Raw genomic sequence first — 16,682 nt, 5'->3', positions numbered from 1 at the left:
TGACTCAGTGGCACCAAATATATGTCCATGTAATCCATTGCTAAGAATAATTCACATTTGGGTCAACACTTCACTTCAAACTGCTTGCATGCTTTTATTTGGCTAAAATACAATGTTATGTTTCTATATGTCCACAGCTACCTCTGTGGTGATTTTCAGGTTGTTTCACTGCATCATTGTTTAATAATATGATGCTGAAATCTTGCCCAATGCATGATGTATATGGCCATATTAAAATATTCATAAAAAATAAAAAAAGGATTGTTTTCTGCAAACTCCACCAGATTCTTGTTCTACATGTCCCCAGCTACCTCTGTAGAACAAGAATCTGGTGGAGTTTGCAGAAAACAATCCTTTTTTAATTTTTTATGAATATTTTAATATGGCCATATACATCATGCATTGGGCAAGATTTCAACATCAGATTATTAAACAATGATGCAGTGAAACAACTTGAAAATCACCACAGAGGTAGCTGTGGACATATAGAAACATAACATTGTATTTTAGCCAAATAAAAGCATGCAAGCAGTTTGAAATGAAGTGTTGACCCAAATGTGAATTATTCTTGGCAATGGATTACATGGACATATATTTGGTACCACTGAGTCCTTCCTGAAAAAGGAACCAATAGATTTTACTGTACAATTTTGGAGCTAGGGTCCTTCAAAAACACAACATTGCATTTTAGCAGACACAAAAATCATATGCAAGTATTTTGCAGTACAGTGCTTATCCAGATGTTCATTATTATTAACAATGAATCACATGGACATACTGACAGCTCCACTGAGTTGTGCCTGGAAGAGGACTTATTAGATTTTACTGTAAAAATGTGGAGTAATTGTCCTAATACCTCACATTATGATGGGCAAAACTTGCATATGTAAGCACTTTGAAGTGAAATGTTGACCCAAATGTCAATTATTCTTGGCAATGGATTACATGGACATATATTTGGTACCACTGAGTCCTTCCTGAAAAAGGAACCAATAGATTTTACTGTACAATTCTGGAGCTAAGGTCCTTCAAAAACCTCACATATCACGATTTCTCATCGAAAAAACTTGAATATGCAAGATGTTTGAAGTGAAATTCAGATCTCAAATGTGAATTATTCTTGGCAATGGATTACATGGACATATATTTGGTGCCACTGAGTCATGCCTGAACAAAGAACCAATAGATTTTACTGTACAATTTTGGAGCTAGGGTCCTTCAAAAACACAACATTGCATTTTAGCAGACACAAAAATCATATGCAAGTATTTGGAAGTACAGTGCTTATCCAGATGTTCATTATTATTAACAATGAATCACATGGACATACTGACAGGTCCACTGAGTTATGCCTGGAAGAGGACTTATTAGATTTTACTGTAAAAATTTGGAGTAATTGTCCTAATACCTCACGTTATGATGGGCAAAACTTGCATATGTAAGCACTTTGAAGATAAATGTTGACCCAAATGTCAATTATTCTTAGCAATGGAGTACATGGACATATATTTGGTACCACTGAGTCATGCCTGAACAAAGAACCAATAGATTTTACTGTACAATTTTGGAGCTAAGGTCCTTCAAAAACCTCACATATCATGATTTCTAAACGACAAAAACTTGAATATGCAAGATGTTTGAAGTGAAATTCTGATCCAAACGTTAATTATTATTTTCTATATATAGCCTATAGAGAGAGAGAGAGAGAGAGAGAGAGAGAGAGAGAGAGAATTCCATCTATTCACATAGGCTTATTATTATATAGCAAGCATATTTGGGGACGCATTTTCGAGTGTGGGAGTGGTTTATTTACGTTGTTGTAACTCGCTCATCTGGCAGTAGCTACATTTACGATGGTCAAGCTAGCCGCCATTCCCAGCCGCCACTCTTTCACACGTCTTTTAGGTTAGAACTAATAACGTCGTGTCGCGCCGTTTAAAACCGTAGTAGTAGAGAATATGAGCGCTTGTGAAAGTTGGCGGCTCATTTGACCGCAGTTTGGAAGACTGGGGATTTAATCGATAGACTGAATATATCTTTTAAAGTATAACATTCAAAGTGATCAGATGTGATCAGAAAGAAAGTCAAAAGTGTGACAAGATAGGTCAGGAGGTTGAGAAACTGCCTGAAGTTGCTACGCTTCTGGGTTCAATTTCCAGGATGTCTCGGTAACATGAATTTGTCAAAAATCACAAATCTAAGGTGATGTATTCATTTGTTTTATAAGTCAAATCTCAAACTACGGACAAAAAAGCTGTAGGAGAGCAAACCCAAGCGTCGGGAAGAATAACTCGGACTGTTAAATAAATGCTTTCAATTTCAGAAGTTGTGGGATTAAATTCAATGAATTCTAAATGAATACCGTTCAGTATGAACATTGCTACGAACATCAAATATTATCATAAAACCTCAAAGACAGAACGAAAAACCTTAAACAATCAATTAATAGGCAGACATTTGCTATTTCTTCAGTTTAAGTGGGGAAAACAGCGTAATATTGTCGATCCACCTCCACTGAGTCCGCGCTCTCGTGCATGAGGGATACAGTTTTTGGCGGGGATAACTATCTTGGCACAACACCTACTGTGGATCCACCTCCACTGAGTGAGTGCGCGCTCCCGCGTATAGAGGATACCATTTCTGGCGGGGATAGCTACCTTGACACGACACCGGCTGCTCTCACGTGTTTTGTGTGTATAAAAGGGTCCCAGTCTGCGCTCATCATGTCTAACGTGTCACCAGACAAACGGAGAAAGATGGAGTCAGCGCTGAACCAGTTGAAGAAGCTCACTGTGGTGGTGGCAGACACGGGAGATTTTAACGGTAAAAACCCGCATCTACCACATGCTAATGTTAGCTGGTTAGCATGCTAACAAACTGACCAGGAAGAGTCCAGCTTTTAATGTCACTGACCGACGAGTTGATATCACTCAGTGGGTGTGAGCATGAACATAGCTATGACTACTCAGGCCGACTAATGTTAGCTTTATAACTGTCAACCTAACGAACTCCTATGGGGCTTTTTTTTGCCAATTTAGTGGTCAATAGCTAAAGTTTACAGTCTCATAATCCCATTACTTGTCATTAACGTTAGCTAATCGTTTCTGTTAGCTACTGAAGCTAACTACGCTAGTTAGAGTGACTTATTTGCTTATCATATTTAAAGTGAAATTGTTTATTTTATGTGGTTCTTCACATTTATTGCAGCAATTCAACAAGTGTAAGTTGTGAAAGTGTAAACCATGTGTTTTCAAAACAACGTCAGACTGCTATGAACTTTATATTAACATGCAAAAGGAGGTAATGTGAAATTTCTTTCCCCTCTTCCTCATTTGTCCCTGTCATATCACAGAAGAAAAGTTAATGTTTCTCAATGGGCCGGAATGAGGAACTATGGGCAGCAATGCTAATACGTTGTGATGCAAACCAGCTAGTTCCTCGTGCACAACCTGCAGACTCAGGATGACATGACAGAACTGGTTCTTAACTATAGAAAACTGAGTAAGCTGCTCACTTTACACAGCAGTAGTAGCAGGTGTGCTTAGATGCTTACCTTTAAAAAGAGCATATGTTAATGCAGTTTAATTTGGGATCAACACAATAAAACTGCAAGTAATTAATGGGCATTCAGTAAAAACATTTGACAGTATTGAAATGTAATTACTTACTACATGACTTTAAAGAAAGACCGTATATTATCCTACCTCTTCAGATAAGATTTTGTGCCATTTTGATTCTCATATTGATATAACTGTCAGTAAGAATAAGCATTTGAAACATTTGATTTTCTGTGACAAAACACAGTTGAGCACGTTTTTGTTTTTAATTAATAAAAAAAAAGAAGAAAATGCTCTTTCACATCAGTATCCCGCACATCGCTAGAATCTCTCATACAATGAATTTTCAGTTGCAGCGATCACAAGTGTCAACGTGTTGAATAGATTTTCGAATGGCAATAAGAAAAGCCGTTTGTCAGGATTTACACATCTATTGTTCTCTTGCTTTATTAAAAAAAATATTGCAATCATGGGTTTGGTTTGTGTAATCTGGGTTTTCGCCTGTTGACAAACTTAAACCTGTTCAAATCACGCAGTGGTTTGTCTGTTTCACATGAGAGACTGTGAAATTTAAGCAACACCACATGCTTGCTTCATTTAAGTGGGGCAAGAGGAATTCTTGCGAATAGTCTAAAAGTTAGATGAGGTTGCTGAGCAAACACTTGTGAAATTTTGTAACTTGGTAACTAATCAGCCTGCACACGTATTGACGGTTTAAAGGAGGCTCTCTGTAAAATAAGATTACCTGTCAGATGAAATGTCAGTAAGTTGTTAATGAAATGGGACTGTTGTCACAGTTTTGGCTAAAAACAGGACTGTTTGCACAGAAACATCAATATTAAGGGACAATGTGTGATCTTTCTAAAATCTGCACCAAAGTTGTCACAGGACAGTTCGTACGGACCTCTACCTTTTATTTATTTATTTTTTTTAAACCTTTGCTCAAGTCAGCTGCACAAAAGGGCATTCAGGAGTTCATTTCTTCTCTTGATTTGTTAACTGGATGATTCCCCATGTGCTTTTACACCCCCCTCAACCAACTACCATATCATATGACTGGAAATGTTTGACCACTATATTTGAATTTCCCTCAGGATTAATAAAGTATATATCAATCAGTCTGATTCATCTGTCAATTTGCCCCCTGCTATACCCACTTAATCCTATTCAGGGTTGCGAGAGGTGTGGTTACACCCTCGTCAGTTCACCAGGCCATCACAAGGCTAGCATGGAGACAAATGACACACAACCATGTAGGCTCACACACTCCTCCTACGGTCAATTTAGAATCACATCCAATTAACGTCTTTTTATCTGGGCGATGGGAGGAAACCGAAGGGAACCCACACGTGCAGTTATTTGCGGTAATTATGATAGAATGTGTGCAATTTAAAAATGACTAAAAACTCAGTTGGCTCTCAAACAACAATTTTATATGAGCCTAGGGGTGGGCGATATGTATCGTTTGCGAAATTATTGTGAATGTTGTTTTGACGATGAGTAATTTTGCAATATCGAGATATAGGCTCTATATATATATATATTTTTTTTTTCAATCGTCAAAAATTTAATAAAGTGTGGTGCCAGTGGTCCTCTGCCCTTACCACGGCGCCACGCCCTGCTTTGAACACTCTAATTTTTTCAAAGTAAACGCTTCGGACCCCGTTGGACACTCAGCTAAGAGCATCGAGGGGACGCCGAGAGGCAGGGGCTGGGACAGCGAGAGGCAGGGGCTGGGACAGACGGTAGCTCGCCTCGCGGTGGACCGTCAGCTCGATCACGAGATCCAACTACGCGCTTTTTAACTGCAGCAACTTTAAGATGCGCTATTGGAGCTGGAATTACCGCGGCTGCTGGCACCAGACTTGCCCTTCAATTGATCACCGTTAAAGGATTTAAAGTGTCCTGTGTTGTTATTTTTCGTCACTACCGGCTCCCCGAGTCGGGAGTGGGTAATTTGCGCGCCTGCTACCTTCCTTGGATGTGGTAGCCGTTTCTCAGGCTACTTCTCCCTCTCCGGAGGGAGAAGTAGCCTGAGAAACGGCTCGAGGTTATCTAGAGTCACCAAAGCGGCCGCAGCACCCCGAGAGGCACCCCGCATGGGTTTTGGGTCTGATAAATGCACGCATCCCCGAAAGTCAGTTTGCATGTATTAGCTCTAGAATTGCCACAGTTATCCAAGTAACGGTAGAGCGATCAAAGGAACCATAACTGATTTAATGAGCCATTCGCAGTTTCACTGTACCGGCCGTGTGTGCTTAGACTTGCATGCTTATGTTCATTTTATTGTGATCTTAACGCAAGTTTTAATTATTATTATTTTTTTTTTTTTTAAATATCGCCCACCCCTATATGAGCCAACTTGCAAATGAAAGCCAGAAGGGCAAGTTTTTAAACATCTATCATGGATTTGAGCTGTCATATTTGCACACTTGACTGCTGTATTATGAGTTGAGTTTTAATAAAAAGTTTTAAACCTCAGGTGGTAAACATACCGTGCCCTAGATAATTTCAATGTGGTGTAAATGTCAGTTAATTGTGCAAACCAAACCACTGACCTCCAAAGACCTTTTTTTTGTGAAGAGTAACCGAGATTCAGGCCATAGAACAGAACCTGGCTTTGTTCTGAGCCTGGCGAGCTGGCACCACTTACAGTCATGCGCTGATACAAACTAATGCAGCCCGTGAAGAGGCCCTATGGTTGTGCACATCAAATTAAAATCTACAGTCCTCTCACGTTGAAACTTTAATGAGTTTTCTGAGAGTGTTCATTGTAGTGTAAAATAATAGCAGATTTGTCTTGCTTTTCTGTGCATCAAAAAATCTTGGTTGCATTTTAATCCCTAAAGATTCCATTGATTATTCTCTCTAACTAGCGCCAATATCAAATCAGCAGTCAGTGGATGATAACTGCATTGTTTGCTCATTAAATTCCTTTCTTTAAACACTTTTCTTAGCAGTTAAGGCTTGTTTACTCAGGGTTGTTCTGGAAAACTCCCTTTAGGAACTAATCAACTTTTTAGGAATAAGCAATGTTATTGAATCAATACCCTATCTGTATCTATTTAAAGCAATACTATGTAACATTTCTACCTTAAAATAACAGCTTGAAAAAAAATTGTGCGGCTAGAATGAGTTTTAATATTACGATTGGCCTGTCTCCTATGTCTTTCGGGGGTCTGAGTTGGAATAACTGCGCTATGTAACTTTGCTGACCGGCCTGAGAGCTGAGCGGAAGTGCTTCGACTTGCTTTCTGGCACACCTACCGCAAAAACAAATAGACCCCTCTCACGCTCCCAGGTATAAGGCTAAGCTAGCGCAACATTGTCAGTATGATCATCATGGAAGAGGCACCGAAGAAACGGAAGAAGACGTTGACTGATGAAGCAAGGAAGAGAAAGAGAGAGGCCGACAAAGCAAGAGACCGGACTAGAGTTGCTCTCGGAACAGCCTGTAGGGGGAGCTCCATAATGGGCTTTTTGAGAAGTTGCATTGTATTGCTTTAAGATGGTATTTACTAATTTAAGTTATTCAGAGAATGTTGCAGTACTGTATTTGTACACTAGATGGCATAATTTCCTTCCAGACTTCAGCAGTATGTTGTAGATTTGCCTCCACAGTTCTTTAAGTCTGCTTTTTCTTTAAAGGCTGACAGACAGGAATAATATTTGCACTTACATTTTCTACGGGCAAAATTACTTCTTGGATGTTGATGACAGATTTGTGGTTATACACAAATATTTAAATTTAGTCTTAAATGCATTTTACAAATGGAAATATCATTGTCCTTAAACTCAATGTACAAAATGAGGCATTCAATTGCACCCAGAAATGAGAGGAAAGTGATCCCTTTTTTTTTTTTTTTTTTTTTTTTTTTTTTTTAAGAAAAAAAAAAAGTTAATCTTAGTTCCCCTCTTGGCTCATAGGTGTTGGCCCTTTTTGCTGTTTGAGAACCAGATTGTGGGGTTGTTAATGCGACTGTCCTACAATGCTCTCTCTCTTTGCAGCCATTGATGAGTACAAGCCTCAAGATGCAACCACAAACCCATCTCTTATCCTGGCTGCCGCTAAGATGCCTGCTTACCAGCACCTGTTGGACCAAGCCATTAAATACGGCATTGCCAAAGGCGGGTAAGCCAGACACTATAATTACACGTGAACAACAAGTACAGGTTGCATACCTTTTGGATTACATTTTAAGCCATTTCTGTTTGTTTTTTTGTCTGTTCTTTGCTAAAGAAACTAGGATATTTTGACAAAATGTTGAGACTTTAAACGTTTAGATTGTGTACTAAACTGATCAAACACATGACTTTGACCTGACCTGTCAAATTTGCTGTATAAGATCACCTCTGCTGTGGCCATTTTTCAAAATAACTAAGACATTAAGCTCATAAGCAACTTATTTTTTTGGTTCAGAACCGAAGAGGAGCAGGTCGCCAACACGATGGACAAGCTGTTTGTGAGCTTCGGACTGGAGATTCTCAAGAAGGTCCCAGGCAGAGTCTCCACAGAGGTGGACGCCAGGTTGGTGCAAACGGCATGTTACAAGGTGTTACTTATGACAGGAAACTCGTAAATGGTCGTGAATGTCGTCTTGAATTTGAGCTAAATGTTATGTAGTGGAGGGAGAGGAACTTTAAATACATGCAGCATTATTCAGTGTACAAGACTTTGAGAAGTAAACAACTGGCGTTTGGACGTAGCTCCAACGTGTGCGTTGTTTTATGCCCTGAGATTTGGAAGTTGAAGACAGAAATATTAAGCAGGTTCCTTCATCGCTTGGCAGCTCCATTACTGTTAAGCAATTTAGTAATTGATGATTCAGTTAAAATTGATAATACCCAAAATATGTGCTTTTTACTTGAGAAATAAAACAGAAAAACCTCAATTAGAATGTTGGGATCAGAATTGATTTTATTTATTTATTTTTTTTTTTTTTTATATATATATCTTCACTCATGAATTCATGGACTCAGATAAAGCTACAGTGTCTGATACTAGCCTGTATCTATGATTTAGTGTCTTTCTTGGTGACTTGATGGTGCAAAGAGCCAGGAGTCAATTCACTTCTGTAAACTCCAGATGTCCCAACAAATTCTGGATATTTATCTGACATGAAATTGAAATCTTTCTCAAATTGGTATAGCTATAAAATTGTGATTAAACATTTCCAAGCTCATTTCTTGTGGTTTTCCTTGTCACACAGGTTGTCTTTTGATAAAGATGAAATGTTGACAAAAGCCCTGAAGCTCATCGCTCTGTATGAAGAGGCAGGCATCAGCAAAGAGCGTGTGCTCATCAAACTGTCTTCAACGTGGGAGGGAATCCAGGCTGGCAAGTTAGTATTTCATAAATATGTTCTCTATGCACAGCTACCATCTATTATGACTTGTGTTTTAAGTTTTTACGTTCATGTGACTGTCTTTCAGCTGGTGAGTCACTGTGTTTATGTGAGTGTGTGTTGGAAACCAACTGAGAGTGCAGGTTTCATCCTTGTAAAGCAACATGGGGAACTCTTGCAGTATAATTATTAGAACGACTGTGTTCATAACTGCTGGCTGTGATGATGGGATATTTGTATTTTGAAGTTGTCCTTTGCTCTCTCTGCTTCTTTTAAACATTCTATCACTTAATATACAATAAATTGGTGTAAATTGATTCCTCAGCAGCCAGAAGTTGTACAATCTCTCTGTATTGACTCACCTGACTTGTCACAATTTATTTCAGAATCAGAAAAGGTTTTATTGCCAAGTAATTTGTACATCACAAGGAATTTGGCCTGGTCTGTTTGGTGCCATAAGAACAAGACAAAAAATATAATAATAGAATAAAGTAATAATAAATGTAAAAATTTAAAAAATATGTGCAAAGTATTTTTAAGAAGAGTGCGTTAATGTAACGCTCTCTGTACTGACAGAAAGACAGAACGTTAATATATAAAGTGTCAGTGGGGGGGTACAGCGGGCCTTGTTGGTGAGGCCAACTGCAGAGGGGAATAAGCTGTTCTTGTGGCGGGAGGTTTTGGTCCTGATGGACCGCAGCCTTCTGCCAGAGGGGATGACTCAAAAAGTTTGTGTCCGGGGTGGGAGGGGTCGGCCACAATCTTGCCTGCACGCCTCAGGGTCCTGGAGGCGTGCAGGTCCTGGAGAGATGGCAGACTGCAGCGGATCATCCTCTCCGCAGAGTGGATGACACGCTGCAGCCTGCCCTTGTCCTTGGCGGTGGCCGCAGCGTACCAGATGGTGTTGGAAGAGGTGAGGATGGAGTCGATGATGGAGGTGTAGAAGTGCACTATCATCGTCTTTGGCAGGTTGAGTTTCTTCAACTGCCGCAGGAAGTACATCCTCTGTTGTGCTTTCTTGGTCAGGGAGCTGATGTTCAGCTCCCACTTGAGGTCCTGAGAGATGATGCTGCCCAGGAAGCGGAAGGAATTCCACAGTGTGGACTGGGGAGTCTGTCAGGGTGAGGGGGGTGAGTGGGGCTGGGCTCTTCCTGTAGTCCACCACCATCTCCACTGTCTTCACAGCGTTGAGCTCCAGGTTGTTCAGTCCACACCAGGTCACCAGATGGTCAATCTCCCACCTGTAGGCGGACTCATCCCCACCAGAGATGAGTCCAATGAGGGTGGTGTCGTCCGCGAACTTCAGGAGTTTGGGAGACTGGTGACTGGAGGAGCAGCTGTTCGTGTACAGGGAGAAGAGCAGAGGGGAAAGAACACAGCCTTGAGGGGAACCGGTGCTGATGGTCTGGGAGTCTGAGACCTGTTTTCCCAGCCTCACGTGCTGCCTCCTGTCAGACAGGAAGTCTGTGATCCACCTGCAGGTGGAGTCAGGCACGTTCAGCTGGGAGAGCTTGTCCTGTAGCAGAGCCGGGATGATTGTGTTGAAGGCAGAGCTGAAATCCACAAACAGGATCCTGGCGTAGGTTCCTGAGGAGTCCAGGTGCTGAAGGATGAAGTGGAGGGCCATGTTAGCCGCTTTCGGACAGACCGTTCTAAGAAAGTAGTTATCAGAACTACCCTCCTCGAATTTCGTTTTGATAACTGTCCTTCTGTTTCAGTCTGCATTCGCACATGAGTCCGGACCTGATGGGGACTGATGCGCCGCGCGCAGCCGTCTGCTTCAGTGACGTGTTAGCCGTTAGCCGTTTAGCGCTACATTCAAACACAAAACAAAACGGTAAAAGTAAGGAGAGTAGAAAAAACACCACCAAGAAGCTAATATAGAGAGCGGGGAGGCCACCGTGTTCATGGTCTGCATGATGGTGATATTAATCATGGACAATCACATCAGGCGTCTAATATCGAGGCTGGAAAAGCTCACAGAGAGAGTCAGGAGACGATACTTTTTCATTTCATGAAGGAAGAAAGGAGAGCAGAGCGCTGCAGACAAATGAGACCAGTGTAAGTTTAACTTATTAAACACCCGCCGGTTGTGTGTGTGTGTCTATGAGGAAACATTTCAGCCGTGATAGCATGACATGGGGCGTAGCTACCGACCACCACACACTTCCGTTAGATTCATTCTATAAGAACTATGAAAAGACCCGACCTCGGAGAAGGAGCTAAATAGTTATAGGAACTAAGGGAGAAAGCCCCGAGTTGCTGTATGTCCGAACACGGGAGAAAACGGCCCCGCGGATTAAAAGGTTATTTGAACTGCCAAAGGTTCCTACAGTCCGAAAGCGGCTTATGTTGACTGCGTCATCTACAGACCTGTTGGCTCTGTAGGCGAACTGCGGGGGTCCAGGAGAGGGTCTGTGATGGCTTTCAGGTGTGAAAGCACAAGGCGCTCAAATGACTTCATCACCACAGAGGTCAAGGCGACGGGTCTGTACGGCTACACGAAAACGAAACGAGGTTTTTTTTGAAAACGGGTACGATAATTCTTGCGACCACACGGAAACGCGCTGCTGTCCAGACGACAACGATGAAACGATACAGTACACACGCCACTGTGTCACGCCACGCTGTGAGACAATAGAGAGGTGTTAAAATTGGCTCCCAGCGTCAACGTGTGACTGACGCAAAAACGTTTTAGCTGTAACAATGGAAACGAAACGAGGCCGTTTTCAAACTTTCCCACTCTGGAACCCGTTTTCAAAAACTATCGTTTTGGGGTAGTGAGAACGCCGGCTCCGTGTGGCCGCGACAGCGAAACGATAAGAAAAAGTATCGTTTACAGTGAAAAACGTTTCCGTGTAGCCGCAGCCTTCCTTGGCTTTTTTGGGACTGGGATAATGGTGGAGGTCTTGAGGCAGGCTGGTACGTGGCATTTCTCCAGTGAGGTGTTGAAGATGCCTGTGAACACCGGGGACAGCTGATCAGCGCAGTCCTTCAGGGTGGAGGGAGAGACAGAGTCTGGCCCGGCTGCTTTGCGGGGGTTCTGCCTCTTAAAGAGCTTGTTGACGTCTCTCTCCAGGATGGAGAGAGTCGTTACTGTGGTGGGGGTGGAGGGGCTGGTGGGCTGGGGTTGGGATATGGTGTCAGGGCTGCCCCATTGTCTCTCGAAACGACAGTAAAACTCGTTCAGGCTGTTGGCAAGGTCAAGATTGTCAAGGGAGTGGGGGGTTTTCGGCTTGTAGTTGGTCAGATGCCGGAGTCCTCTCCAGACAGAGGCAGAGTCGTTGGCTGAGAACTGTTTTTGAATTTTCTCAGAGTACAGTCGTTTAGCTTCTCTCACCCCCTTGCTAAACCTGTACTTGGCCTCTTTAAGGCTACGGCTACACGAAAACGTTTTTCACTATAAACGATACTTTTGCTTATCGTTTGGCTGTCGCGGCCACACGGAGCCGGCGTTCCCACTACCCCAAAACGATAGTTTTTGAGAACGGGTTCCAGAGTGGGAAAGTTTGAAAACAGCGTCGTTTCGTTTCCATTGTTACAGCGAAATGCCAACAGTGCTGGAAGTTATCCTACAAGCGGGGCAGACTTGTACCAATCTAAAACTCTACATTTATCCATATCTACACATCCAAACAAAGCCCAACATATCACCTCTCGCCTCAGGTGTAATGCCGTGGAAGGAATTCAGAGCATGAAAAGGCCTCCTTCCTAAATTTAAAAAGGTGACCACTGACGTCACATTTGCATAAAGAATTGTGATCTGTAAGTGGAATTCCTTCATGATTGGCTTCTTTAGCTTCAGACTTTGGTAATGAGATCGGGCTCATGACGTAAAAGGTGCATTGCTGCAGGGAGATGAGTTTGACAAAGATATTTATGGCACCAGTTGTTAATTTGCAGTATACACATGTCATTGAGCATTGAAGCTGCCACAGTCACTCCCCACTGAATAAAATAGGAAAAAACTCCCACAATTTGATGACCAGATTGAATTGGACCCTAATTAAAATAATATTCTGAACTAACGCCATCCTTTAATCTTATTAGATTTTTTTTTTTAAGGTTTTGAGAAGGTTCTGCAGAAGAAGAATGCATCGACATGCATACATATGCTGCTCTCCGTGTGTGTGTGTGTTTCCTTTTTTTTAAAAGATGTTTTTCCTTTTTTATTTTTTTTATTTTATAGGGTTCTAGAGGAGAAGCACGGCGTTCACTGCAACATGACGCTGCTGTTCTCTTTTGCTCAGGCTGTGGCCTGTGCAGAAGCAAAGGTAACACTTATATCACCCTTCGTTGGCCGCATCTTTGACTGGTACAAGGAGAATACAGACCGCAAAAGCTACGAGCCACATGAAGACCCAGGTAACAGCAGCCATCCTAAATTGTCGGCACAATATGGACTTTGAAGTATTTTAGTTACACATGAACCAAACCAGTACAGGTGTCCTGCAGGTAGTCCTACCCAGATGATGATTTAGGCCCCATCCACACGTAGCCGGGTATCTGCTAAAACGAATATATTTTTCTACGTTTGGATCTGTCGTCCACATGAAAACGCACCGTAAACGAATGTTTTTAAAAACTCCGGGCAAAGTGAAGATTTTTGAAAACTCCGTTTATGCAGCTGCGTGTAGACAGAGATAACCGGAGATTTGCGTTTTCGAACGTCACAATATGCGCCAAAACGACAACAAATCTGCTCTGAAGTCAAACGTGCGACCTTTGTTTACTGAAGAAGCATGGATGTCTTGAGAACTGTGGTGGTTATTATTGTGCAGGCGCTGTTTACTGCCTTGATTTTACACGCCCAAGTCATACTCCTCACTCCTGTCGCTGTCGGAATTATTACGTCCTCATATCGAGGGGCAGTCCACTGTCATACGATCACCTGTCCGTGTGCTCAAAAAAGTGGCGTGCACATTTTATTATTTAGCTGACGAGGGCAGATTGCGCAAAACAGCAAATGCATTTGGGTTGTCAAGACAGGTGAAAACGCAGATGTTCGGTTATGTGTGGAAGTTTTTTTTTCGAAAACGAGGTAATGTGGATACAGATTTTTTTTTTTTTTTTTTTTTATAAACGGAGGGGGGGAAACATTCGGTTTTAAAAATACTCGGCTACGTGTGGACAAGGCCTTAATTCCAGGGAAATAATTGGTGTGAGAAATGGGTCGGTTTAGTGATCGTTTGGTTCCAGTGGATCAGATGATTATCAAATTTTGTAAGCATCGCATCTTGATGTAGTGCAGTGAAATCTTAAATGTTAACCTTTTAAAGAGGTTGTCACAAACAAGTGGATAAGATGGTGATCAGGCCGTTGCTTACACACAAAATGACAAACTCATTGTCTCAATATCTCTCTGGGGCCTAATTGTTCTTTGTCTTGGCTGCTGCTAAGATGCCAGCTTATCTCTGCTACAGATATCTCAGTAAAACAGCCATGTTGGGACTCTGTTCTGCTTCCACAGCCTGCTATATGTTGGCTTTGGGGGGCTTTGTAACTCCTCAAAAAACTGCTGATATGCTTCAGCCAAAGTGGAGATGTGTTTTAAAGGATATTTTATCTGTGAGCACATTCATGGATTATGCTTTACAACCCCCCCCCCCCTTTTTGAACTGCAACTATAACTTTAAAGTTTGGCCTGCAGTCTCACAGTGCCCTCCTTTTTGTTTTTGATATGTTATTTGTACAGGGATACCTAATGATTTTAACTGTACAAACACCTCGAGTGTTTTGGTTAATAAAATGACTGGCATCAATGTTCAGTCTCTTTTCAGCCTTCCTTAATTGTATTTTCCATTTGAGTACTGGTGGTTTTTCTGATGCAGTTTGAAGCATTTAACTGTTTTTTTCCGGCTCCTTTCCAAGGTGTGATCAGTGTAACGAAGATTTACAACTACTACAAGAAGTTTGGTTACAGCACTGTAGTGATGGGGGCCTCCTTCAGAAACACAGGAGAAGTGAAGGCCTTGGCCGGCTGTGACCTGCTTACAATCTCCCCTGGTCTGCTGGCAGAGCTCAGCCAGGATCACAGCACAGTCTCTGAAATGCTGAACGTGGAGAAAGGTACCGATCAAACTGTTCACTTTGATTTATATACTATTATGTTAGTTGTAACTGTGCTTTATTAGATCGAACTGATTGTATTAATCTCGGGTGTGTCAATGTGCAAATACAGCCCATATTTTTTTGGGGGTGAATTGAGGAAAATGACACCAGTGACCCCTCTTACCAAGCTCCACTTCAAACGCTGCCCTTCTGTTATTGCATCACACTTGTAAATCTTGCACAGTGGTGATCATGTTGACAAAATGAGTGGTTGGATAGTGAATCAGAAGCCCCTTAATATTCGTATGTCAGACACCTTCATAATCTGCTTTCATGTTGATATCACCTGCTCACGTTGCACGGCAACACAGTCATATTAACAAAGTCTCTACAGTCAGCAAGCCGAGTGTCAAGAATCAAGTCTTTGTTGTCAATATAAAAGAAAATGAAATTTTCTTCAAGTTGGCACACAAGCTTGCTGATTCTAATTGCATCATCTGCAGTGACTAAAGCGTGTAGCTTAAACGATCACACCTCTGCTGTTAAAATGCTCATGATGTATTCTCACATCAGATGAGACTATCTTGAAGGGTGTGGTTAACAGCCTGGAGTCTAAAAGGTGAAACATCTATGAAACAGGATGACGTGATGGCATGAAACGGAGCACAGCAAGTTTCCAAAAAACATTAAACACCATCAAATTTTTGTCTGAACTTGCTCTGAGAAATAGGAAAATCTAATTATCCCTTGGTTCAGTTATTAACATCCGAGGATGCTCAGAAACGCATTTTACTGTAAATTGTGGTTGACTGTTTTTCTGCAACAGAACGTAACTGTGGACACATCGGGCAATGCTTCAGGAGAAATCTGCAAGTATTCTGCTTTGTGTTCCCACACTAAATTTGATGGTTTAAATTTGCAGCCAAGGCTTGTGATCAGGAGAAGATCCACCTGGATGAGAAGGACTTCCGTTGGCAGCACAACGAGGACCGCATGGCTGTGGAGAAACTGTCCGACGGCATCCGCAAGTTTGCGGCTGACGCCATCAAGCTGGAGACTATGATTAAAGTAGGAAATACTACAATTTTATTTTTTTAATCGTGATCAAAAAAAACGTATAAACATATTACATATTTTAATCTTTCATCACAGGAAAAAATGCTCAATGTGAAGAACGGCCAATAATGAACAGATGTGGTGTCGGCAGCTGCAGTGAAGGAGGTGCAAAGAGGCTGCCCTCTCTGTTTCAGCTGCCTAAAAGAAGGCCCAAAGCACCTGGGGGGCCTTCATCTCCTAATTGGACCACTCTGAAGGGAACTCTCGCCTAAATGGACACGGTTTCTTTCTTAGGCTTGAATCATGTTCTGACCAAACACAAATGGTGATTAATGCTTCAGTGGGTGTATTTTGTGTTGAAATGGTTTAATATTTAATAGGAACTTGTTCAGAAAGGTAAACATTGTGAAAGAATAAATGTCTTTGGCTTGGCTCAGTTACTGTGAGTAATGTTGCGTTACCACTTGAAAGGACCATGAATGCTTTTTGACAGGACCACAGTTTTGCTATCAACCATATTTTAACAAAGATACGTGTATCACCATTCCTCCAAAAGTTAACTTTTACTCAATAAAAAAAGCATTTAAATCATCGGTGGTGTCTTTTTTTTTTTTATATAAACACTTCCTGTCCTTAATGCAGCAGTGAGCTGTGATTTGTTGGACACAACTAT

General features: G+C 41.6%; 1 protein-coding gene across 1 annotated transcript; it reads left to right on the top strand.

The window, feature by feature from the left end:
• The first annotated feature begins 2,624 nt into the window (after positions 1 to 2,624).
• Positions 2,625 to 16,600, top strand: taldo1 (transaldolase 1). Its single transcript, XM_075466270.1, has 8 exons — positions 2,625 to 2,823; positions 7,566 to 7,689; positions 7,978 to 8,085; positions 8,768 to 8,899; positions 13,092 to 13,267; positions 14,774 to 14,971; positions 15,876 to 16,021; positions 16,106 to 16,600. The coding sequence occupies exons 1-8, from the start codon at positions 2,724 to 2,726 to the stop codon at positions 16,136 to 16,138; spliced, it is 1,017 nt and encodes a 338-aa protein (XP_075322385.1). The 5' UTR covers positions 2,625 to 2,723; the 3' UTR covers positions 16,139 to 16,600.
• The last annotated feature ends 82 nt before the right edge of the window (positions 16,601 to 16,682 follow it).

Source organism: Odontesthes bonariensis, chromosome 1 (assembly GCF_027942865.1).
Source record: "Odontesthes bonariensis isolate fOdoBon6 chromosome 1, fOdoBon6.hap1, whole genome shotgun sequence".
Classification (NCBI taxonomy): Eukaryota; Metazoa; Chordata; class Actinopteri; order Atheriniformes; family Atherinopsidae; genus Odontesthes; species Odontesthes bonariensis.
This window is presented reverse-complemented; position numbering and strand designations above follow the sequence as displayed.